General features: G+C 43.7%; 1 protein-coding gene across 4 annotated transcripts in view; it reads left to right on the plus strand.

The window, feature by feature from the left end:
* The window catches only part of SH3KBP1 (SH3 domain containing kinase binding protein 1), a 317,304-nt gene extending 295,014 nt beyond the window's left edge, over positions 1 to 22,290 (plus strand). For 3 of the 4 annotated variants that reach the window (XM_045856034.1, XM_045856036.1, XM_045856035.1), the window contains 5 exons: positions 8,825 to 8,934; positions 12,385 to 12,513; positions 15,988 to 16,259; positions 19,788 to 19,851; positions 20,818 to 22,290. In XM_045856034.1, coding sequence (XP_045711990.1) covers positions 8,825 to 8,934; positions 12,385 to 12,513; positions 15,988 to 16,259; positions 19,788 to 19,851; positions 20,818 to 20,859 — 617 coding nt within the window. In that variant the 3' untranslated portion in view covers positions 20,860 to 22,290. The remainder of the gene's footprint in view (positions 1 to 8,824; positions 8,935 to 12,384; positions 12,514 to 15,987; positions 16,260 to 19,787; positions 19,852 to 20,817) is intronic. The other variant, XM_045856037.1, reaches the window with a different exon arrangement.
* Positions 22,291 to 25,473: the final 3,183 nt, after the last annotated feature.

Raw genomic sequence — 25,473 nt, forward strand, 5'->3', positions numbered from 1 at the left:
ACACTTCTGCCCCATTGTTGTTTTTTGTACTAAATAACGTATGCTTAACATCTTTCCACATAAGTCACATAGATCATCCTTATACTTTTAAAGGCTACATAATATTCCATTGTATGATTATGCCATGATCAATTCTCTAGGAATAATGGTGGGAAGAGCAGCCTAGGGCAGGGATCTACAAACCAGGCTACCTATACCTTGGGGCCACAGAAACTTCTCAGCCCACGAAGAGTGCTCATCTTCTTGTGTGCTCTTTCTTCAGACTTATGTACTGAGAGCTCTGGTATCGCGCTGCTTCTCCTTTTTCCTACTCCCCTTTCCCCAATTGCCCTCTCCCACTTTATATAGCACAACCAATCTCTTGCCCAGTCTAGGGATATAAAAATCCCTGGTGTAAATTAAAAGGCAGTTCTAAGATTGGTGTTGGAATTGAGAAGCTGAGTGACTCTATCGACTGGACAAAAAAATCCCTTTACAATCAGTTGGTTTCTAATTCTTTGCTTCCAGCAAAACTGAAGAAGATCCCTACTGAGTTGTGCATTGATAGATTGTTAAAAATAGTTCTTGGTGATGTTGGACCACTGTCTTGAGTTTTGGTGTATAAGTTGAAAGGAGTTCAAAGAATTGAGTGACATTGTGACAAAATTCTTTCCATTTCCATCTTCTATTTATGTGAACAAAGTTTCTTGGCACTTCCAAGCTGTAAAATGAAAAATAGGAATAGATTGATGCCAACCCATGTCATTCTTGTGCTAAGTAATAGTCATCCAATATACATGAAATATCTGGGATGGGGTAACCCAATAAAATTCTACCTTTTTATGCTTATAAATTATTATCAAAATGTGTGGTATGTGTGAATACATATGTTTTGATCATTCATATACTAATAATAATTATGATAACCAATCCAGAAGAAAAAATAACTTTTACACTTAAGAGTCTTATGATTTTAGGAAATAAAAAATCATAAATTTCTATTGATATGCATTGTATATCATAAAATGATGATGATTAACAAAGGACAAAAATATACTAAATTAGACTAAAATTCAGCAGTGGAAGTATGATGGAATATGAATTCAAGGAGGGGAAAGAAATGATGCAGAATTTTCAACTGTTAAAAGGTTATTCATGATCTTTAAAAATGGGTGATGGTGGTTGTTACATTGCTGTAATATTGAATGTATTTAAGAGAGCAATATCATAGTTATGTTTTAAGATAACAATATTTCAATTTTAGAAAATTATATAATTTGTGACTAAAACTTTTACAAAATTTTAGATGTCTACCAAAGATGTGTGAGGGGGGTACCTGGGTTTTCAAAATTATTTTAGAAGGTACACTGGCAAAACAGTCAAAACCACTGGCCTTATAAATATATCATTCTGCAGTTACATAAATATTTCTATGGGTTAATTTGTAGAAGTGGAATATCTGAAGGTGTACACCTTTATCTTTTGCAGTAGGTATTGCCAAATGGCATCTCAAAAAGGTCATGCAATTTACATTCCTGTGAATAATAGCATAACTACTACTTCCAATAAAAAATACATTATTTATTAGATTCTTTTGCATAGCAAATTTGAGCTTGTAGTGCACAGTTGTTAAAGGCATGGCAATGTGAAAAGTTGCTTTTCCCCCATTCACATGGCTTATTAACCATCCATGTGAAGCATTCTACCTCTCCTCAATGCTAAACTTCAGGAAGACGCACGCCCCCTTCTGCTGATCTAACTTAGGCCCCCATGCTATCATTGTTAATTTAATCTTTTTACCTTTCTTTCATAGTAGCTAGCAGAATTTGTAATTGTGTGTGTGTGTGTGTGTGTGTGTGTGTGTGTGTGTGAGAGAGAGAGAGAGAGAGAGAGAGAGAGAGAGGGCAGGAAGCTCCATGGGGCAAGGGCCATGGCTATTTTGTCCAGCCCTGTATCCCCCCATGGCTAGTGCAGAGATGGGCTCATAGTTCTCACTCAGTAAATATGCACTCAGTGAATGGACTAAGCATGGATGAGAAGAAATACCATGATGTAGGGTTGTGAGAGAGATCTTTGTTGCCACTAGCCACAAGTGATTATTTAAATTTAATAATCACACTTAGTGGCTACCGTATTGGATAGTGTACCTATAGCAGGTTCTGATCATCACAGCAGGTTTGAATGGATAGTGTGGATTTAGAGTGATTACTTTCATTCTTGAAGCTATTACCATATGCCTGGCATGCAATAGATACTTAATAAGTGTTTGATGAAGTGGATGAGCACATAAATTCCTTATCTCCCTCTCTTATTCTGTAATAGAATCCTTACTCTAAGTCCTATACTACTGCACAGGCTGCCACCAGGATATTAAAGGGCAGACCTGAGTATGTTGCTTCACTGCTTGAAGTTCTTCCCAAATTCCCATGAAATCCCAGCACCTTAAGTTTCCCTGTAAACATTACTTTATACTGAATAGCAAATCAGTCTTGGTTAACTTGCCTGACTCCTTCCATTTCTTATCAGAGATTTCCTTTAAAGAAGCCAGCCTTTTTTTTTTTCAGTCCTTTCAAAACACATTTGAATAAAATAGGAAAAGGTAGTTTGTTATCAGAGCATACGGTGGTCTCTTCACCAAAGAAAATTACCTTTCCTAGTATCTTTTCTTGTTCTTGATATAGAAACAAGTCTCAGAATTCACCATCGGTTGAACAAGAAGTAAGGTCAAGTGTTCTGCTGTCTGTCCAACACTCTGTAGTGGAAAGAACTCCACGGACATGAATCTGAATGTGGGCCCTGTCATCTCCTGGTTGTGACCTTGAGCACGAGGTCTAACCTCTGACCTTCCCTGTCCCCCTTAATGGAATAGAGCAGCACCTACGGGGCATGGGTTTTGGGGGAGGGTTACATGAGCAAGTATGTGTGAAGCGAGGAACATAGGGTGGCTGAACAGTAGCTCAGAACTATTTACTCCCAGCAGCTTGTATCTTGCAAACATCACACCTGGATTGCAAATGAAAATTCAACAGCTAATCTGCTATATCCTTACACATTTTGGAGGGCTTATTTTCCTGCAGAAGCTGCTCATCACTCGAATGAGAATTTTTCAGTTGGTGACTCGGCTAATGCAGGTGTTCATCTGACCCCAATAATGGGCCCAACTCTGCAATCTGCACAGATGTTCCATGCTAGTCACGTGATTTATGTGCAGGGTGAGATTTCCTCCCTACGACCCTATGGGTTTAGGGTTTTCACATGTTAAGTCTTAATTTTTTTAAAGGTATGCTTTTTTTAAAAATTAAGATTTAGCTTTACTCTTAGATCTCTGTTCCCAAATCCCACAACTCCATCAATGATGTATGAAAACAAAATTCTACCTGTGTGACTTGAGTTTTCACATAATGTCTCATTTACAAAAGAATAACCCTCCAAAGCTGGTAACTCAGAGAATTCTTTTTTTTCCTGGTGAAAAAATTGAAGCCCAGAATGGTTGTTTGTTCATTTATTTGATAATTATTTATTGAACACTCACTTCAAGCCAGGAATGACGTTAGGCCTGGGACAAGCAGAGGTAATAGCCACAGTGTTTTCCCTGGCTCATGCAGGAGATAGGTAAGTCAACAAGGAATGTCCGTTCAGGGTGCCAAAGGCTGAGATTAGAGTGACAAGTCACTAGAGGAGCACTCAAGCAAGCCTTTAGGGTGCAGTCTAACTTATTGGGAAAGGTCCCAGTTGCCCGACCCAGGCCTTGATGGCCCCAGGAGAAGGGAGGGAAGGAAGTCTCCTGAGGGACAGAGAGAGGTGGGCACCGGCCATACCAAGAGCACCTTGGCCCTGCAGAGGCTCTGGGCTTTCATGGGAACTTGGGAAGAACTTCAAGCAGCTAAGGGACATGCTCTGATCTGTACTTTGACATCTCTGCTAGCAGCCTGTGGAGTGGTATGGGCCCTAGAGTGAGGAATCTGTTGCAGCAGCTCCAGGCGAGAAGTCCCACCACTTTAGTGATCCTTGACAGGGGCATGCAGGAGCAGGAATGGCTTCCAGAGGCACTGGGAGGCAGTGATGTTGACAGGCTTCAACTGAAGAAACTTCCATTCCAGAGCTCTTTCTCGAATCCAGAGCAGTGAGCCACAAGGAATAAACAGCCATTTAAGAGCTGACAAATAGTTCCTGTGGTGACAGCTGGCTTATCTGAGACTTTTGACTCTTTCTCCCTTGTGTTTTCTGTGGATGTGCTTTAGGTCACCTGTGGTCACTGGTATCATCCCTCCCATCTGTGGAAAATGAGCCCACATTTTCTAATTGAACTAAATAGGGTGTGACTGCAATTCATGGAAAATGGGCCATTCCATGTGGCATGAAGAGTCGGAGGCCTTTCCAAGCTGACTCTGTGTCCAGCGTGAATTATCCCCGTACGTCTGCAGAGGGCTCGTCTTCCAAGTATCACAAAGCCAAGAACCTCTCCTCTTTATGAAACTGACTTTTAAAAAATACCCATCATTTGCCAGTTCAATAGTTTTGGATTGGCTCATGGGCATTAAAACTATTTTTTTTTTTATTAAGAGGAAAAATTCCCAGCCAGGCTGAGAAAGCTCCTATCAAGTTTCAGCCTGATTCATTTCAAAACCACCATGAAAATTGGGCCATTTTCTTCGCACCACAATAGGTTAGTCATGGAAATTCTGCCTTAATCTCAGCTACCATGGCCACAGCCATGAAAGCCTTAGGTTACAGTACTGAAGAGTTTTCCCCTTCACTGTCAGAAATCACAAGTACCCTGCAGTTCATGGTCTGAGGTTCCCTTTTTAGCAAGTGACCTCATACTTGGTGTGTCTTTCTTTTTCTAGCAGTTGGGTCTAGTTGTTGTTTCAAAAAAAAAGTGCTTTTTATAAGCTGCAACTGAAGGGAGCTAAACAGAGCTGAATATGCAGGAAGAAGTGAAGAGCCGTTCCCCCTGCAGGACTCTGACCCTCTTGAGTGACAGATGAGGCAGTCTTCTTGGCCCTCTGTTGTGGAGACACTGGCTAAGTGTAGCCAGGCTTCAGCGTGTGCGGGTCTTTTCAGTGCAGACCTCTGCCAGGAAAATGAAATGGGCCAGCCAAGCTGGCTCTGCAGCCGTGGCACAGAATGCTGCCTTCACCCTGAGCTGCCGCCTCATGCCCCACTAGTGGTCAACTCCGTAAGCTGCACTCCTGGAGTCAGAGTTTCTTCTGGAGATTAGTTCATTCATTTGTTGACTCATTCAGTTCGCTTGTTCCTTCATTTGCAGAATATTAAGCACGTTTTCCCAGGAATGTGCTAGACATTGAGAGCTCAAAGATGAGTTCCTGCTCTCCTGGGGCTCACAGCCTAAGTGCGGGAAACAGACACCCACCTCTGAGTCATTTTGAAAGTGTGATTTAAGACAGACCACCATCTCACACACCATCAAACCTTCAACTCCTAGGGGGACTTAATTATTTCAGGAGGGTGGGTGGGGAGCAAAGATGGAGTCCTCCCTAGAGTCTAGCAGATGTTTCCTAGACATGAACTTGTCTGTCCCTGCACAGCAGAGGATATACTGAGTCCATCCCAAGGGGCCTGCAGCCATGCCACCTGCTCCCCACAGCCCTCTCCCACCCCATTCTGATTTCTGGGTCCCCTGGCAGGCCTCCTTCTCACTTCAGCTGCAGTGTTTCTGACCTGTCACCAATCACCCAAGCCTTCGGTCACCACTTTGATCGACTGCTGTGACTGCTGTAATCACTTCACTCTGCTCTAGGTTTTGCCTCCAGAGCTTGCTTCCATTTCCTGGACAGAGCCATGATAGAGGTGGCCCCTCTCAGCTCCTGGTAGCACACAGCCAAGGCCTTTCACAGCGCCTTGTTTGCTGGAACCACTAATGTCCCATCCTCCACCTCCTCCCCAGCTGTTGGCTGAGCATCTGCTCCTCGGTTTCGTGTCGTCTCTCATATCTCCCAGACTTCCTCTGCCCTCTTCATGCCCCCCATCCTGCACAACCAACCCCCCTCCCTGAGCAAGCCTCCCTGTTCTGGGCCGTATTTCCTGCTCCATGTTTGGTAACTGCATAGAGCAGCAGTCCCCAACCTTTTTGGCACCAGCAATCAGTGTTATGGAAGACAATTTTCCCACAGACCAGAGGTCAGGGAGTATGGTTTTGGGATGATTCAAGCACATTGCGTTTAAACTCACCTCCTGCTGTATAGCTGATTCCTAACAGGCCCAGACTGGTACCGGTCCGTGACCCAGATGCTGAGGACCCCTTGCATAGAGAACCTGCTAAACCCATTGTATGCAGAGTGCATGCAAAGATACTGGTGGATACTTATCTATAACAAAAAATTGGAGGGGGAAATGAGTAGGGGATTGAGTCAACAAATCATGAATTGCAGTGCAGTAGAAGATTATACAACAATCAATGTTTATGAAAACATTTTAGAGTTGTAGCATATTATGATAATGAAAGAAACAGAATGCAGTACTACATATAGTGGGAATTAGACTATTTATAGAAAAAGCCTGGAGGGCTGGAGGGTAATATACCCAAATGCTAATGGTGGTTGTACTAGTGTGATAAAATTATAATTGACTTTCTTTCATTGTCACAATTGTATGGTTTTTTTAAATGACACTGAGCATGTATTACTTTTGTAATCAGAGAAAAAGTGGCTTTAATTAATTGTGAGGATGTTAATGTCAGATGGTGGCTTTGGCATCAATCCAAGTGTGTAATGGGGAATTTAGGAAAATAAGATGTTTTAAAAGGGAAGGCCCCTGAGAGGGTCAGGGCAGTGAACTGGCTCTGGAGAGGTTCACCTAGCAGTGGGGATCTTAGCCCATCCCTGGACCCTGCTGAGAAGGCTTGTGGGGTGGGTCCCTTTAATGGCCTCCATCTGGTGCTAGGTGCTGATTGGCTCCCACTTTGGCCTCCGAGCACCACCAATATTTTTCTCTGTGCTGTGTTTGCAGATAATTAGTCTTTGGTTATACCTGTTTTGCCCTTATAAAATGAGTTCATTGACTAATTATTCCTTCGCCAGGTGCTAGAATAAACTCACTTCCTATAATCCCAGGTGTAATTGTAATGATTTGTGCTGATCAGTGTGACTTGTACTTGGTTTTGTATATCCCACTGAAGGAAATAATTTCCAGGCAACACCTACCTGGTTATTAATAGAATAAAGCCATCACACAGCCAGACCACTTATAATGACCATCAACGAAAGAGCTCTCCCCAAAATAAGGAGGGATAAAAACACACATAATTTTTATCTTTTCTGTCCTGAGCCAGCAGATTTGCAGATAGGGATTAGGTGTGTTCAGCTGCAAATAAAGAATATCGGATTAAAATTGGCTGAAATAGCAGAGGGTTATGAACTTCACATGGCATGAAGTCTGGGCATTAGATTATTCCAGGGTTGGTGGGTAGCTCATTGGTCACCCATGATCTTTCCATTTTTCTGCTCTGCCATGCTCAAGATCTCCAAGAGCATTGGCCAGACTGCCCTCATGGTCATAAGACGGCTGCCACAGCTCTAGACATCCTGACCATTTACAGCATCCCGAAACAGGGAATAAGAATGGGCAGCAACGCAAATGGCCTTCCGCTCACTTGGCACTTGCTAGCCAGAGAGGTAATCTCTTTCCAAGAGGCTCTCATAGACTTCCCTTTATTTCTCAGTGACCCAAATTGGCCTACATGTCCACATCCGGAGCAATCACAGGCTGGGCATGTCCTGAAACAAAACTGAGGCTACGCTAAAGGGAGAATGGAGAAAGGTTTGGGAACACATAGCATATAAAACACAGTGTACTTGTCAGAAAAAGATGGTGTTGCCCTAGTCACAAGCAATAATAGGTCTCAGGGTTGGCCCTCCTTTCTGCCAGCCTTTCCATTGTGCATCTCATAGGCATCTACACTTCATTTGTAAATCTCCCAAACTCTGTAGTTCCAGGTAGTCACTTGTCCTGATCATTTGTGGAAGACGCTGGCAAAGTCAAGGCAGAGGCCTTGCTCCTAGTCACATGCCAGGCAGAGCATCAGTCTAGCTGAATGATTCTACAATGCATTCGTCTGAAACAACAGTCACAGAGATGTGAGGTCTCTGAGGGCAGGCTTGTGTCCACCATACTCAATGGTGTAGTCTTGGTATTGAGGTGTGTGTGTGTGTCGCACAGAGTAGTTGCTCAATCATAATGGCATGAATGAAGGAGCAGGCTGATGGCTGAAGAAGACAATGCCTTCATTGAGTGATGCCTCTGGAAAGAGAATGGTGGCAGACTCTGAGTTATCTGGAGAAGTAGAAGCTTGCTCTCCATCCCCAGGGAGTTTATGGTCTAACGTTAGGGTGAGAGCTGATGGCTAGAGTACTGTGGTACAGCCAGAGGAGGAGGCTGCCCTTTCTTGTCTTTTGGGATCAACGGCCAGCACTCCCTTGTCTAAGGATGTTGTACCTCATGATAACTGATAACTGTTTTTGTGATGAGCCTGTACCAGTGTTTTACTACCAAAATGAACTTGAACTTGTGGGGAAAAAAGAGAATTCCTCATTTACTTTTTCTGTAGCTTTTCAAGATTTATGAATACAGGTGTGGAAGAAGGGAAGAAGAGTCATCTTTCTCTTCCACGTTAGCTTGTTATATACTGAGGTGGAAATTATTCTTCATTCTATCCGGATCATGTTTATTGGATGAGCAAGGGATGTAGACAAGCTCCATAAATGATGAAATGTAATCCAGGCATAAAGGATGATTGTTAAGGAAAAGAGATGCTTCTGACATGTTATGAGAACCTTTTACTCACTCCTAATTTTGCTCTTAAAAATCTATTTTACTTCCGTTTTAGACCTAGAAGGTTTTGACTCCGTGGTATCATCTACTGAGAAACTCAGTCACCCAACCACAAGCAGACCAAAAGCCACAGGGCGGCGGCCTCCGTCCCAGTCCCTCACATCCGTAAGTGTCGCCTCAATTCTCTACAGCTCGACGCAAGAAAGATAAGAGGTTGGAGTTAAAGACTGGTCTACATGTCGCTGTTTTGAGGACAAACAGGAAAGAAAAGTCATGAGATACACTGCTGCCCAAAAAATGATTTGACAGTCTTCCAGAATCAAGTGGTATTTCTATTTGTTCATTGTGTGTCTGCCAGCCAGGTGGGCACTCCCTGTTTGCACTTACTCTCTCCTTCCAGACTGATTCTCATTCGAACCTGAAATGAAATTGGTAAGAAAAACAACAAGTCATGTTTAATGGTGGAAAAGGAGAGTGTGGCTGGTTTGGTCTATAAACAAAATAAAACTACTAAGGAAAGCTCTGCCACTAGACAGTGCTTGGCAGTGAGAAACCTTTCTCCCATGCTGACCTTTAGGAGATTGTTTTTAAATGCACAAGGCACCTGGTCATGTTGGAGAGAGCAGTTAGAATATTCTGGATAACCCGTAGAGGTTTTTTGTTTGGGTTGTTTTGAATAACTTCTTTTCTCATTGGAAACCTGTAACACATTATAGTGCCAAATTTTAACAATGAAATGCATAAAGAAGAAAATTACTTGTAATCCTGCTCCCCAGACCTAAGAAATGTTAGCCTCTTGCTATATCCTTGGATTGTATTTAAAATTCTATTTCTATGTGTAAAATTGTTTCTTCCACAATGGGGTCACTTAATATGTATTGTTTGGACCTTGCTTTTTCCTCTTATATTGTTCACCTTTCTCTCCAGTCATTACACCTATTCAATAATGTCACACTAATTGGCTGCCTAGTATTCTAAGTTTTTAAGAAAAGATAGTTTATCCAGCCAGTGCACCATCATTGAACATTTATGTTGTTTCCAATTCTTCATTCTAACACTGAAGTGTGAATGCCATTGTAGAAAGATCTTGCTGTTTCTGCAAGCAGTGTATTTGCGCCTATTTTATCTCTATCAATCTGTCTCTCTCTATGACATCACCTTGCCCTTGCTAGGAATGCAGGTCTATGGCCTTGTGACCTTCATCTGGATACACCAAGGAGTTAACCTTTTGAAGGTTTCCCAGGACACTTTCTCCTTTCACCTCATCACTGACCCCACCTCCACAGTCATCATTTAGAAGGAAAAGAAGGCCACTTCTTTGAACCTCTCCTTTCATATTCCTGAGTCTGGAAGTGTGGTTTGAGTCATCCTTTTTTCCGTCTTGTATGAAGCAAACCTAATTCTGTGTTGACACCTTTTGTGAAGAAAGTCTTGGAATAGTGGCTTACTTTCCCCCTCTTATGGAGAGTACTGTGTCAGTACCCCCTGCTTTCCCCTTTCCCTGTCACCTGTTCACGCCCTCCCTAACACGCCTCACAGACACCCAAACTATTTCATTGTTTCTTGGTATCTCTGTGTTTAAATTTTTAATCCTACCTCCCATGGCTTCTCTCTAAGTCCTTCATCATTTTTGTTTTCCCTCCAAATTCTTTCCTACTTTATAAGATCTAGAGGGCCTTGAGGCATCCAGGATTAAATACAGAAAAATGCAAACTACCATCTACCACCCCACCCTTGGTTCATACATCCCATGTCTGAGAGTTTGTATATATTTGGGGGGACCAGATAAAGGCGTCTCATCTTTGCTCTTCTTTTAGACTACACATTTGTTCATCCACCAAATATTTATAGGTATCTATCTCCTGTGGGCTCAGTTCTGTGCCTGATACCAAGGCTGCAACTAGGAATGTGATGAACGCGGTCCCTGCCCACAGGAAGCTTATGGCACAGTGACTCAAAGTTTGCCATTTTATACGGAACAACTTTATTTGCGGTCTCAAAACAATAGGATACATGTGTGCTTTAAAGAAGTGGAGTTACTGTGCCCTCTTCCATTCACTGCTATCCATCACGTACATTGAATTCATGTTTACTCTTCCGGTTAGCGCCTGTAGGTTTCTCATTGCAAAATGGGATTAGTGGACATGGACATACTCCTAAAAGGCCATTGGAAGGAAAGACTGAGGAAATGCACCAGTTATGACTGCCCAGCCTGGGGCCTCTCACCCTAGTTTGAGCTATCTATGTTTATAAAACTCAAAGAGCAAACTTTGACTGGCAGGTCATGAACCATGCGTTGTATAGGAGGGAAATGGCTTTTTAAATAGAATCTGAAAATGAAAAGATTTGGGCATTGCAAGGTGGTTAAGCAATTAATCTTAGAGTAAGAAGAAAGCTTGGTTGGGGGATATTCTAAGTAATGGGATTTTCAGATTAAATAAAGATTAACTAATAAGACCTTTTAATTTTAAAACTTTGCTTACAAATTTCCTAAATGTGTTAGGTTTCCACCTTATTAAGTAGATACACAGAGGCAAACAGACAGTATTTGTAGGTGGGGTTTTTCTACAGTGGCATCAAGTGGGGATTCTATATGAGACTGTCTCCCCACTACAGGGGTACAAAACATAGAGGTGGCACTGAACATGAGGTCATCCAAAGCAATCTCTGATAGAGTCTTCCCTCAAAAAGTTTCCTTGCCACAGGAACTCTTATCTGCTTTTGCTTTGTCCTTTACACACTAGAAAAATTCTAGCACAATAATCATTTATGACCAAGTGAATTCCAGTGAATTGGTTCACAGTCATCTAGCTTTCTGATTTTCACAATGAGGCAAGAAAGGTGGGGGTGTTATCTCCATATTTTACCAAAAGATGCTACCATTCTGTAAATAGACCTTGGCAAAGATAGAATTCAAACTGGATATTGAGTGCCCATGGCAATGACAGCAGAGATTGAGCAGCAGGTAGCGAATTAGGTGTGAGCTTGCTGTGCTCTGTGGCTCTAGAAACTTTGGTCACCGGACTGCAGGCCTGGTGACCCGTTGCCGTTCCCCTTGGAAACGGTTTCCTCTTGGAGAAGTCCTTTTAGGCACTTCGCTGTGCCCATTTGGTGGTTCCGGAAAAGGATCAAGGAATGGAGGAGACGCACGTTAGAGGCAGACTCCTCTCAACTTGTGTGTCCTTCCTCACTGGACTGTCAGCATGTCACCATTAAGTTCAGTACCAAACTCAGTGCTTGGCACACAGTAGCAAATGTTTACATCCCTCTGTAAATGTTTACAAGAGGGATGTAAACATTTGCTACTTTGAGGGATGAAGGGAACAGGAAAAGTTGGATGATGGATGCTTGCATGGGTGAAATGACCCATGGGCATCACTTGAAAGCCCCCATAGAAAGATCCCTGGTGTAGGAAATCTGGCTTCTTAGTCCCAGTTCTGCCGCTATCTCTAGTGCACAGATAATAGCACACTTTCTGCCTCATAGGGCTATAATGAGTAGACAAACAAAACACAAGTGTCAAGTGCTTTGAAAAGCACACAACATTATACTAACAAAAGCTACGTCAGCTAAGGTGTAATTCTGACAAAAGCATTTTCTTTTGGCTTTATCCAGTCTTCCCTTTCAAGCCCTGATATCTTTGACTCCCCAAGTCCCGAAGAAGATAAAGAGGAACACGTTTCGCTTGCACACAGAGGAGTGGACGCGTCAAAGAAAACTTCAAAGACTGTTACCATATCCCAAGTGAGTGATCAGCCACGGTGAGGGTGTCCCTACAGCACGGGATCCCTGCCTTTTCAATGTATGCTCTGATGAGCTATGACCCAAACAAGGATAAGTAGATGTCTTATCCAGTCCAGCCGTCTATACCAAAGTGCCATAGATTGGGTGGCTTACTAACAGTATCTCACATTTCTAGAGGCTGGAAGTCTGCGATCAGGGTGCCAACACCACCAGGTTCTGGTGAGGGCTCTCTTCTGGGATGCAGACTGCCAGCTTCTCACTGTGTCCTCACGTGGCAGAAAGAGTGCGAGAGCTTTCTGGGGTCCCTTGTGTAAGGACACTAGTTCCGTTCATAAAGGGCTCCCCCCACGTGACCTAATCACCTCCCATCAGCCTCACCTCCAAATACCATCAAAATGGCTTAGTATTTCCACATAGGAATTTTGGGAGAACACAGACATTCAGTCCATTGCAACAGACCATGCAAGTTTTTGTCATTCTTTAGTGACAGTGATGACTTCAGTAATCAAAATTCCCAAGGCATGTTACAAACTCTCCAAAACTGGGCAGAATGCCTGGCATACAAGTTCGATTGATGATTTCCCATGTTTTCTCTTGTGGTTTGATCTCATCCTCATACCATCGACCACATATATACAAACGCTGTCACACACCATCACCATCTCAAGAACCAAGACAACTTAAAAAGCCTAGAGGTGTCTAGAAAGAATACACTCACTGTATTAAATGCTGTGCCCTCTGCCCACACATCTTGACTTTTATGTTCAAAACTGGTGGTGTTACAAACTGTGGTTGGCAGCTCATGCATTTGAATAAGTAATGGTGGTCTCTTAAAAGAGGATTTGGATTTATTTATTTATTTATTTATTTATTTATTTGGATAAATTGATAGTCTAAAAGCATTTTTATTTCATTGCATGCCCAGGACGTTATATAGCTATTTGAAGTTAGTGGCTTGTGAGAAGCAAAGAAGACATTGTTTAGTGATTGTGTTTTCTGCTTGTCCTGTGAGTGTGAACCAAGATTTTGAAGTTTATGCTAAGAGAACAGAGCCAATTGGAATTATTTTCTATAAATGCTTGAGACTACTTTCTGTCTAAAAGTAGAAAACCATAGTCATTTTTAAAGGCACTTGAAGCAGGAATTAACACAAAGAAATCAAAGGTTATGTGGGATTTTCCCTCTCATAGATTTAAAATTTTACACATGTAGATTTTCTTTAACAACCGATATAGTAAGCAAAAGTATAATCCCATAAAAACAGAGAAATTAATTTTTCATAAAACTGAAGTACTCTTCCTTTATAAATGGATTTCATTTGCAGAAATTGGATTTAGACCCATTTTGGGGGTTTTGGTTTTGTTTTTTTGTGTGGCCACAGGTAAGCACGAATAGTTGTGTTCTCGCTGACCTCTCAGACGTCCTTAGGGTGTTTCTACAGTGACACCTACTGGTGGGCAGTGGCTCTTCATGGTTTTGATTTTCACAGTTCTATCCCATTAGCTTACTTCACTTCCCTGCAGCTGTCATGTCATGTTGTTTATTGCTTCTAGAAATTCCACTTGGACTAATTTGGTGAAGGTATATGGTAGCCTCTATTCTGTGAGGATTTTAAAAAGTACTTGTTAGCTGAAATGGGCCTGCAGAGCAGGTCACGTAGGAAATGCTCAGAATTTCATTCAAGAAATGTCTGCAGGTCAGTCAGTATGAGGGCATTGGTGGGTTGGGGGAGGTACGTGAGGATGCAGGATGGGAAATTTGAAAAAGTGTGAACTCAGGAATAGGAAAGAAGCAAAGAAAATAAAAACGAGTGAATTTTCATACTCGGACAGCCACGGTCACAGTACTGGGCTTGAGGGTCCAGCTGATGGGGGAGAGGATTGAATCCCAGCTCTGCCAGTTATTAGCTGTGAAATTTGGGGAATTCCTCAACCATGTCCCTAAGCCTTCATTTCCTGCTCGGTCAACTGTGTGTGCCAACTGGTCCTTGTTTCAATTGTCTAGCCGACATCCGGCATGTGACCAGTGCTCCATAAATGTCAGTCCCTCTTCCCTCTTACTATAACTCCTACGAACAATAAGCATGGGATAGCTGATTGCTATCTCTGGCAGCAGAAAGCGCTTTTCCTCAATGGGAACTTGGCAGAGAAAAGGCAAGCAGACAGTCTGGGAATGCTGGCCCATCTGCCTCTGGCTTCCTTTGCCCAGTCTCTCCCTCCAGCACAGTCTGACTCCAGACTCTGCCTCCTCACCGTGCCAGCCAATTCCCTCCTTGGCTCCCGCCCTGGGTGCCTGCTGCTACAGGGAGTTCCGGCTGCATGGCTCAGCTTCCCCACCGGCCTTGACTTGTGCCTGTCACTCACCCCCTCACCTTCCAAAGTCCTGCCCTCCCCACCTGCCTGCATCTCACCTTCCCTTGCTGCCGCCTTCCCTGCCACGTGCCCAATGACTGCTCCACACCATGTGCTCTCTTGGTCTCCTCAGGACACTTCGCCTTCCGGCCTCCTCCACCTGTCTCTTCTGTCTTCACCCTGGCCCCCTTGGGCTCTTTCCTTCATTATATCACCCAGCTCAGGGTCTCCCCCATCTTTAAGAGTGAAGAAAACCCTTCTTTGATCCTGTCTCCTCCTGAGGCTTCTCCAGAAATCTTCTCTCTTTCTCCCACCTTCCTTCCTCCACCAAGTTTCTGGAAAGAGTTCTAAACCTGCATGCCGCACCCCTCATCTCTCAGTCAGGTGCTGACTGCCTTAGTCAGGTTTCAGTCTCCCTCAAGTGGGCCCCCCCCCAGTTTTCCTGTCAACACCCTGGACCCACTTATCCAACCATTTTCTTCCTTCTGGAAATTCCTGTAGGGGACTTTCATAACCCAGGCTCCTCTTCCTGTCTGCCTTTGTCCCCTCTCTCACCACTCCGTCGTCATCCTCAAGGGCTTTCCCTTCCCTCCCCACCTCTTCAATGTGGAAAGTCCCCAGCTTCCATCACTGGGCACCTTCTCTTCTAATTCTGTGCTGTTCACCCCCATGGCTCTCTGTTCCTCTGGCCATTTCTCTGGCCCAACTCACTGTTTCAGTCGTTGGCTCTGCCCGCTAGGCTCTCTGTACTTCCCTGCCAGGGTGTGGACTTCCCCCTCATCTTCAGGGGGTTGGTTGCTCTGTCTGTGTATACCTCACTGGGTTCTGAGCTTCTCAACGGCCAAGAAAATGTTTCGCTCAGTGCGAGTTCTCAGAACCTAACAAGTAGGTGGGACTCTGGGCGTGTACATTACACACACAGGAAGTACCTGGCCAGAAAGGTGGTCAAATGTAAAACATACAGGGGAAAGCACTTCAAGGGGGTGGTGTTTAGGGGCTTGTGGGTAAAACAATGAGTGAGCAGCATATGGAGAGAAGTGGGACGCTATATGGCAGCGATGTAGGTGGGTGTTGCCAAACATGAATCCATAGCCTGAGGCCTCTGTGCCCTCTCTCATTACAGGTGTCCGACAACAAAGCACCCCTGCCACCTAAGCCGGGGACCATGGCTACAGGTGGCAGTGGTGGACCAGCCACTCTGTCCTCGGCAGCACCTGCCCCCCTGTCGTCCTCTTTGGGAACAGCTGGACACAGGGCCAACTCCCCATCTCTATTCGGCACGGAAGTAAAACCAAAGATGGAGCCTGTGGCCAGCAGCCAGGCTGCCCTGGAGGAGCTAAGGACACAGGTCCGCGAGCTGAGGAGCATCATTGAGACCATGAAGGACCAGCAGAAGTGAGTGTCTAGGTCCCTTCTTCATCTGCCTCTGGGTCACTCTCGCCTGGGCCAGGGCCCAGTCTGTGAGCCTGGGCCCCAGCCTGCCCTGGAAGGTGGGCCAGCCTCCCTGTGTTGGTGGCAGCATTGCGTGCCAGTGGGTGTGAACCCAAGAGGCTTCACTGAGCTCAGCTCCCTGTGTAACTGGGCCTGCTGAGGGGCCTACCAGGAGGAGGTGGTTATAAGGAATGGCGTACTCAGCAGGTTGCTGAAAGGAAAGATCTTTAAATGCCCATAAAATATGATATGCACATGTGCCACTTTTTTTTATTCTTACCAGAGGATATGTCTTTATTGATTTTAGAAACAGGGTCAGGGGAGGGGGGAGAGAGAGAGAGAGAGACATCAATTGATTGCCTCTCATATGTGCCCAGACCAGGGATTAAACCTGTGACCTTTAGTTTATGGGATGACAGTCCAACCAACTGAGCTACTTGGCCAGGACGCACAGGAGCCACTTCTTAATCAACCCAACAGCCAGCTTTTCCTCTAGCATCAGAAAAATTGCAATTTCTTCAGCTAGCTGCCCAGTGCAGTAATTGGCTTGCATTTAGGGGCTGCCATATATGAAAAGACATAGGGAATCTTTAAACCCAAGACTTCACACTCAGCAAGGTGTTCTCCCCATGCAACTTGAAGCTCTCTCTGTGCATGCCCACATACCCCCATGCTCTCTCTACGTCCCTCTTCCTCAAGGAGCACTTTGATGGGGAGAAAGATGTGAAAGTGAAAATAACTAGCCGGCATGGGTATTACCCAGGATGCTATATGCAGTGACAAAAGTGATCAGAGGGTTAGAAGTCAGGAGGTACTTATCTGTGTAAATTGAGCTAGTTTGGGAATCAGTTCTTTCTTCGGGGAGTGGAGTTGATGGGGGAGAGGCATCTGAAGGAAGTGTTTCCTGAGTAATATTTTGAAAGGTGATATAGGCTTGCCAAGAGCAGAGCACTCCAGCAAAGGGAACAGCATGGGCAAGTTCATGGACACACAACAGCCCAGGGGGCAGTGGGCCAGCACATCCCTGGCACCTGGTCTCCTGGATAGGGAATTGCCTGGGCTGGTGGCAGGAGATGGGGTTGAAAACTCAGTTATACCCTCATGGAATCGCCCCACCACCTGCCTCCTGCACAGCGCTGGAGAGCCCTGAAGTGTTCTGCAGCCAGGTACTTTGGGGAATAGTTGGGTTAAACAAAGTTAATTTCTTCTCTGAAGGACTTTTCAGAGCCTCTGCTATATATTGGGAAGATAGAGAGGGTAGCATATGCATTGTTTCCGAAGTGTACTTAATCTCAGAATTTTTTTTCAGGAGCATTCTAGGATGAGTGTTCCGTGGAACTCACTTTGAGCATTGTGGTTCTGTTCCAGTTCTGGTCTACTCGGGCAGGATTTGCCCCCTACCTGGAAGGGGCCCATCAGATAACTGTGCAGATAGGCAGGATGCAAGTAGAGAGGGTCTCTCAGGGCCAGCCATGCTGCCCTTACCTCCTAAAAGTCCCCAGCTCCTATCCAGCTCTGCACATTATAGGTTTGCATACCCAAAGGCCCCATCTATGTCCAGGTAACATTAGCCCTCTGACTAGACAGTGACCCCCCACCCCACTACATCCCAGAGTACTGGCTCATGACCTTTTGAACAAAACCATCATTGGGTCAGACCAGCCTGAATCCAGGGCTTCAGCCCATGAGGTCCTCTGAAAGGCGCCTGGAACCTTCCTGAATGTCTAAAATTGCCTATGTCTGAAGGTGCCTGGAACCTTCCTGAATATCTAAAATTGCCTGCATCTGAGTGCAAGATCTCCAGTGCTTTGGGCCTGTTCTGCCCCATATTCATCTCTCCACTGTGAAGCCTGGCCATAGTTGGCCAGAATTATCCTTCCCCAGCCAACATCTTGAATCCACATGTCACAGTGGCCCCTCTCCCAGGCCTGCCTTCTGGGGTCTTCCTCAGCCTGGCCTTTATGTTCAGGGCACTGGGTTCCTATCAGTCTCCTTAGCTCTTGGTGTCACCTTTTTTTTAGCCTTCAGCTCAAGTCTGTGCTGACTCCGCTCCTCCCCAGATGTGCTGGTTCTCACCTCCTCTCTGCCCTGGCTCTCCTCCATAACTTCCCCGTCTTCCTTCTTTCTTGTGGACTAATGGCCTATTTTACTAGTTCAAGACTTAGTGACTGTCTTTACACCTCCTTCCCCAACTAACTCCCCCAACCTGGACCACTTGAGGCTTTGCCTGCCATTGCTTTCCCAGACTCTTGCTGTTTGCTTAGAACCCCACCTTTTACATCTTTCCTAAGCCCTAACTAGTGCCCACTGAGACAGTGGTGCAGAGCATGCACTTGAATAAATATACAGGCATGCCTCACTGTATTGTGCCTTGCTGTATGGAACATCACAGATACTGCATTTTTTACAGATTGAAAGCCAGACCCTCCACCAACAAAAAGATTACAACTCACTTTATTGCACTATTTGCTTTATTGTGGTGGTCTAGGACTAACCCCCAATATCTCTTCATTCTGCCTGTACAGTAACAAATCGCACTGGTGAATGTCCGAGAACCCAGCACGTTGACAACACTGTTGGGACACTGGCCCAAGTCTAGGGATCATCATTGGTGCTCATCCGAAGTGAGCAAGTGTAATATAACGTCTACCTTATTTGTTGTGCTGTTTCTGCAGTCCTTGCTTTTCTATTTTCCGATCCAGTTTGTAAACGTGCACGTGTAGAACGGAGCGCTTCCTACCCTGAAGTGGAGTACAGCTCCCTGAGCAGTTGGGATGGTTGCAGTGTCCTAAGTATAAAACCCTGAGTTTGTAAGATGAATAGTTTTGTTTTACTTCGTCATTTAAGGTTGGAAAAGGCATTAGACTGTGTGTCCTCTACTTTCTCTGTGACGTGACTACCATATCATCAGTTCAGTTATTCTACCTCTGAGTTTTCAGATACAGGTATAGGATTTCGTGAGAATCCAAGAATACATACTAGTAACCTTTTATTAATTTAAAATTCTGAGAAAATGAAGGAAATGTATATGGAGTGGTCAAAATGTCTATAATGAAAATCGTGTAAGTATATTTAAAAACCACTGATTCTATAATACAGGGATAGTTAGTTTCCAGTCAAGATGGCTACGAGGGAGGACAACAGGATATGAGCCTGGATACCTGTGGTCTAGTCATTCAGTAAGTTGGTCACCTCTCTAGGCCTCAGTTTCCCCATCTTCTCTTAGGAGAAGCTTGGACTGAGGAATCTCAAAGGTCATTTCAGACCTACTGTTGGAAAGCTACATATTTTGGGAGCTTAGAAATATTGGCAAGCCTTTCTGTCTCTGACAAATTTTAAGCAATAGCAATGCAAAGAAAACCATGTTCTGTTCACATTCTTTTTTCTTTTTTTGTAAAAGGGTCGGATGGATTTTGTAGTGATGAGATGCTTCATTTCTCTTATTGGGGAAGTCTGGGCTTTTGTTTCATTTCATTGTTGTTTGCTTTTCAGACGAGAGATTAAGCAGTTGCTGTCAGAGTTGGATGAAGAGAAGAAAATCCGGCTTCGACTGCAGGTGGGTCCCTTGGGGCCCTGCTGCCTCATGAGAGGCTCAGCTGGGCATGGGGGGCAGCATCAGGGCTTTATTTTGAAACTAAGTGATTGTTTTCTCTGCAGATTTAGGCATGCTTCCTGTGGCCATTTTCTTAAAATTTCATAGGCTCCCTTCACATCCTTTCCTGGGGCCCAGGAAGTTTTGGGGAAGGGGGACATTAGTACATGTGTCACCAATTGGGTTTCTCACTTGGAATTTACCTGAGACATTTCCTCTGTGAAAAGCTCCCTCTGGTTTCCAGAGGCCTCATTGTAGTAACTGCCAGAGGACATGGCGCCGGGGAGACCCCACTGCCAACTGGCTGCTGTCATGCAGTTCTTGGGACTCCCAGGACCACAGCTGCCCACATTTGGCATTTGCTCTTCATCTTTTTATTTCTCCCTGTTGGCTGTGTCAGTCCTGCCAGGGTATCAGAGCCCTGTGCCCACTAGCCTCTGATCTAATTCAGCCATTACCAAATGGCCAAAGCAAGACTTACAGCTTTCATCCAGTTGGTGCTCTCGGTGGTGGTTAGGACCCATGCTGCTCAAAGAAAGGATAGGTTACTGCTTGTCCCCACTTTGAGGGATGTTGACAGACACCCCTCTGGCCCAACCACAGCTGCCTTCCAGCACTGCCAGGTGGTCCCATGTGTCAAGACAGCCTGCACTGCTCTCTGGTCAAGATACCAACCATTGTTGCTTTTGGCACATTTTGGATGCTGGTAGCCTAAGAGTGAAAACACCCACCATTTCCTAGCACGTTGCACCTATGTGCCTGTTCTTTACATTTAGGCATTTCTGGAATCATTATCAACTCTTCATTCAGATGTCATTTTACTCGTTTTGCCTATAAGATTTTCTTTCCATCAACCAGGTTGATTATTTTTCAGCCTCTCTCAAAACCAGCCAATTCATTATCATTGTATTGTTCTTTTTTTCTTTATAGATGGAAGTTAATGACATAAAGAAAGCTCTTCAATCAAAATGAATACTTGATCAATGAAATGTCGCATTATTCATCCTGAGTCCAAGACTCAAATTTTCCGCCCCAGCCAAAATAACTTTGTGCCAAAAGATTAAAGATTTGCCTCACTATTTCCCTGTTTGAAAGATTAGCACAAAAGTCTTGATAGCACAACACAAATTCCATCCAAGAGGAGACTCTTCCCCATGGTATAGTCCTGGGTCTGGCACTGGTTGTGACTTAAACAGAGCAAATTGTGCTAAAGGCTTTTTTACTATGAGATCTAATGCGAAATGAAAACTCAGGCAGTTTAGTCCATAGTGGTACTATTTTGATGATATTTTCCATTAATAAAATGTAATTTCAGATTATTCGTTTACAAGCTTTATAATTTTATGATTTTTTTAATCGTGTTTTGTCACAGATTCCCCCAGTATTTGTATTACACATAGTCCGGAGCGAGCGTCCCTTTCTTTTGCTGCAGGCAGAAAGCTGCCTCGCTTTGTGTCCCCTCTAGGAGTCTATTACATATGCAATTTTAGATCCAAGCCGTCCCTTTTCCTGCCAGCAACCCTTCCTCCACCCTGAGATCAACTTTAGCTTATATGTGATGGTATATTTACAAAAAGAGAAAGAGAAAATCGGTATTTGCAATGATCTGTGCCTTCTTTTTACCACCCTCTTGATTGGAACTTTTGTGATGCAGCTACCATGATTCAAAAAAAAATATTTTTAGCCACTTATCAGAGTCCACTAGAGGCCACTGTCTTCAATGCTTCTCTCCCCTAGCCAAAGGTCCTAAGAGGAGACAGCCATGAAGTTGGGTGTACTCTGTGGCGACTTCTAAGTTCTCCTAGTTTTAGGTTGTTCATGAAACTAGAAATGTCACCCCTGCTTGATTTTTCATCAGCCAAGTTAAACCCCTGCTTCCTGTCCTTTGCACCTTTTGCGTGAACAGAATATGCATTATTAAAGCAAAAATAAATAAAAGTAAAATGCAAATCAAAACAAGGGGGGGAAGTTGTATTATTTCCTGCACTGGGTTATCTGTGTGTGTGTTATTGTTTCAACTGTACTCACATAATGTCGTTTTCCTCACTCCCTTGTAACCCCTTCCTTAGGTGCAAGGGGGTGGGGGGGGCTCTTGTTGAAGTGTAGCCATTGGTTCTTTCTGGAATTTTTGGAATTGCTTTTTCCCTCCCAAGGAAACTGGTGTTTGCTTGTCTGCTTTATCTTTGAAGTAAATGAACAGTTCAGCCTTAGTGTATGTAACTGCTTTCTCATCCTTAGCTGAAAATAAGGGGGCATACTGTATTTCAAGATTGTTTGGGTATTGGGATGGTGGTCCCTTAATGGCCCCTGAAGATGTTTTATGCATTTCTAAAAAGCTTCTTTATTTCCTGAGTTTTAGAGTAAAATTACTAAATATTAATAGATTTTTTTCACAACCACAAAGAATGAGAATTGATAACACTGAAGGAGTGATACCAAAAAAATCACCACATTATTGATCGTCATAAGTACTGCAAATAAAAATCTCTTCCTTTCTCTCTTCCCCAGCCTTCCTCTTGCCTACATACTTATCCTTGCTTGAGGCTGCTACTTCCTTTAGAGTATTATACAGCCTGGACACCTGGTCTGCTAGGATTAAGGAAGGGAGTTAAGGGAAGGGAAGGGTGTAGAGAAAGAAACCTCCCATCCTTCATTTCCACGTCTTTTCACAGCCTTGCTCTCAGCGTGCTTGGGGCCAGGAGTACCAAGTTTCCAAGGGCAGCATAAAACATTCCTGTAGTCCGTGACTGTTCTAAGCATTTTTATTTTACACTTGAAGCCTTCAGAGAGTTCCCACCACCTATAAGAATGAGGCTTAGATTCTTTGATGTTTGGATTTCTCACTATTCATCATCATGAAAATCCCAATGATATAGTTTTATATAATGTGTATACAGAGTAGGATTATTGATAATTACATTGAGAGATTTCCCATGAGGGGGCACTGGAAGCCTGGAATGTAGAGGGCTGCCATCTTCCCCTCATAGAGGCCACCCACTTTCTCTGTATAAAGAGAGGGAGAAGAGATTCTAGAAGTTGGCGTGTCCAGCTTCATTACTGGCCCTTGGGCTAACTAGCAGAGAATTGTATGTCGTGGAACTGGACTAGCCACTGTCTGAACAGCCACCATCTTTACTCTTTCCAAAATGGACCCATCAAAAATCCTAAGAAGCTTGGAAGTATCACTTCTGAAAAATTTCTTTTTGCTTTCAGCATGGACTCGACCAACATCTATGGAGATTATTTTTTGCTTCATTTTCTAAAGTTGTATTTAGAAAAGTCTTAAGTATTGTGCTTTGTAAAGAAGATGATTAAAATGAAATTTTGTGAAAATGTTTTTGTTCAATGTTGTCCTGGTCCAAGAAGAATGATTTCTTGGAATTCAAACCATTTTTCTCCATTTTACACAACTGGGTTAATCTTATTGAAATGTCTTCTGAAGACATGGAATATAGTGCCCCACCCCTCGTCTTTCTCAAGTGAACACAAATAATTCATTAACATTTGTGGCTGTGAATTCTGTTTTTAATTGTTCAATTTTACATTTAGATTTAAGTACAAAATTTTAGTTAGGTATAAATTTTTTAGTGTAAAAATCATTAAATTATCATTATTCAAATAATTGTGTAAAGGCACTTTTATTCATACACAGCCCTCTAGACAGTGTACGCAAGCCCATGGTTTGCCTTCTCCCATAAAGACATCCTGTGTCTAGCATCATGTGTGTGTCTTTGGCTGCTAACGGTGGGGTTTTATTTCCTTTCACAACCAGCTCCTTGATGGGAAAACCACAGGGTGTATAATTTATTGCTCATGGTTGCCACTGTCTGTGTAAAAATAATCCTGGTTCCACAAAGGCCTTTGTGTTGTAACTTAAGGTCGTCATGGCCTCTCTTTTGTATGAGATTAGGTTTTAGTCCTCCAGTTATTTTAGCACAAATTAACACCAAGCTGTTTTAGCACCCAGAGGGCCTAGTGAAAATCTTTCTCTTCGGCTTCATACAAATGAGAACTGTAACAAAGCAACACATGCATGAGTGATAGGTGTTCTTTATGGCTGACTGCAGTGGCCAACAGAGGGCAGGCATGGTGGTTTTGACTGAAGTCAGGGGAAGAGAATGCCATTCCCAAAATTAGCTCTAATGAGGTAATACAATGGCCAAGGCAGGGAAGACTCTTTCCCAGCCAGAAATAAATTTGTTGGTAGTGTAAGGACCGACAGGGAGTCATGCCTCCTAAGGTGATGAACCATTGCTGTCATTCCTAGCTCTGTTCTTAGGGTCACCAAGGCTTGGTTCCTGACATGTGGAGCAGAAGGTGGTCCCTGAAGCCCAGGGAGATCCATGAAACAGATGCAGGTTCCTGAGAGGTGGTTTTAGTTCACGCCCTTTTAATCTATCCCAAATTGGAGTGGCTGTGGGGGCAGCCCCTTCCTGTAAATGAGTGTGTGCTCATCACATTTGTGAATTCAGAATTCACAGTAAACTGGGCTATTCCTTTTTTGTTGGAGCAACAGGTGTTCAAATATTTCAGCCTAGTAGGTTGTAGCTAGAATTTTTGAGGAAAAAATAGAACGATTAAAAAACTGAATAAAAGAAGACTTGAATTCCTGACAAACCAGTTTGGCCAGTTCTCTTTAAATGGCAACAAGTTTGCTTATATTATGTGGATCTAGCAATATATTTAAGTCAGGAATACCTACCTTCCCTCTCACCCCTATAGAATGTTACTAGATCTCCAGGAAACAGATTTGTTGGCAAGCTTTGAGCTCTTGATGGGAAAGTGCCCTAAAAATGCAAAACTTCATTATAGTTTCTATTAATTAAAAATGTTTTAAGGGGTTTACAACCCAATTTTTAAACTAACCAAGCTAAGAAGGCTATCCTGAAGCCAAACAGAAAAACCATGAAGAAATCAATAACAGCTCTGGCTGGTGTGGCTCAGTGGATCGAGCACTGGCCTGCAAACCAAGGGGTCTGGGGCACATGCCTGGGTTGCAGGCCAGGTCCCCAGTGGAGATCTTATGAGAGGCAACTATACATTGATGTTTCTCTCTCTCTCTTTCTCCCTCCCTTCCCCTCTCTAAAAATAAATAAAATTTAAAAAAAACCAATAACATTTCTAGGGTTGTCCCCCCAAAATAAAAACAAATATCATAGGAGAAATGGAAGTGGATTTTCTTCAAGCTTCATGATTATTTCTAAGTCTGAATTTCAGTCTGAGAGAACCAATCATTTGGTTGGGGGTGAAGCTCCACTGCTGAATGCTGAAGGGAGGTAGATGAACAGGGACTGGACACTTGTATGAAACACTCACCCATCCCCCTGCCTTGGTCCCAAGAGGTGCCTAAGAAATGTGCTTGTATGTCCTCAATCAGGACAGTCTCCTTGGAGGAAGTGAAACTGGAATGAGGAGAAATACATGGGTTGAGAGAGGGAGAAGACTCAGAGAGAACTTTGGGAGATAGAACCAAAACTCTTTTATAGGACTGTAGTACTGAGATTCTGGGAGGGGTGACGACAAAGATGAAAGGTGAGGCTGAGGATGCGAACTTTCAAGGTAATAGTAGAGGATACCATGTGCTAA

This window comes from Phyllostomus hastatus, unplaced genomic scaffold (genome assembly GCF_019186645.2).
Source record: "Phyllostomus hastatus isolate PE091 unplaced genomic scaffold, TTU_PhHast_1.1 phas_scaffold_12, whole genome shotgun sequence".
Classification (NCBI taxonomy): Eukaryota; Metazoa; Chordata; class Mammalia; order Chiroptera; family Phyllostomidae; genus Phyllostomus; species Phyllostomus hastatus.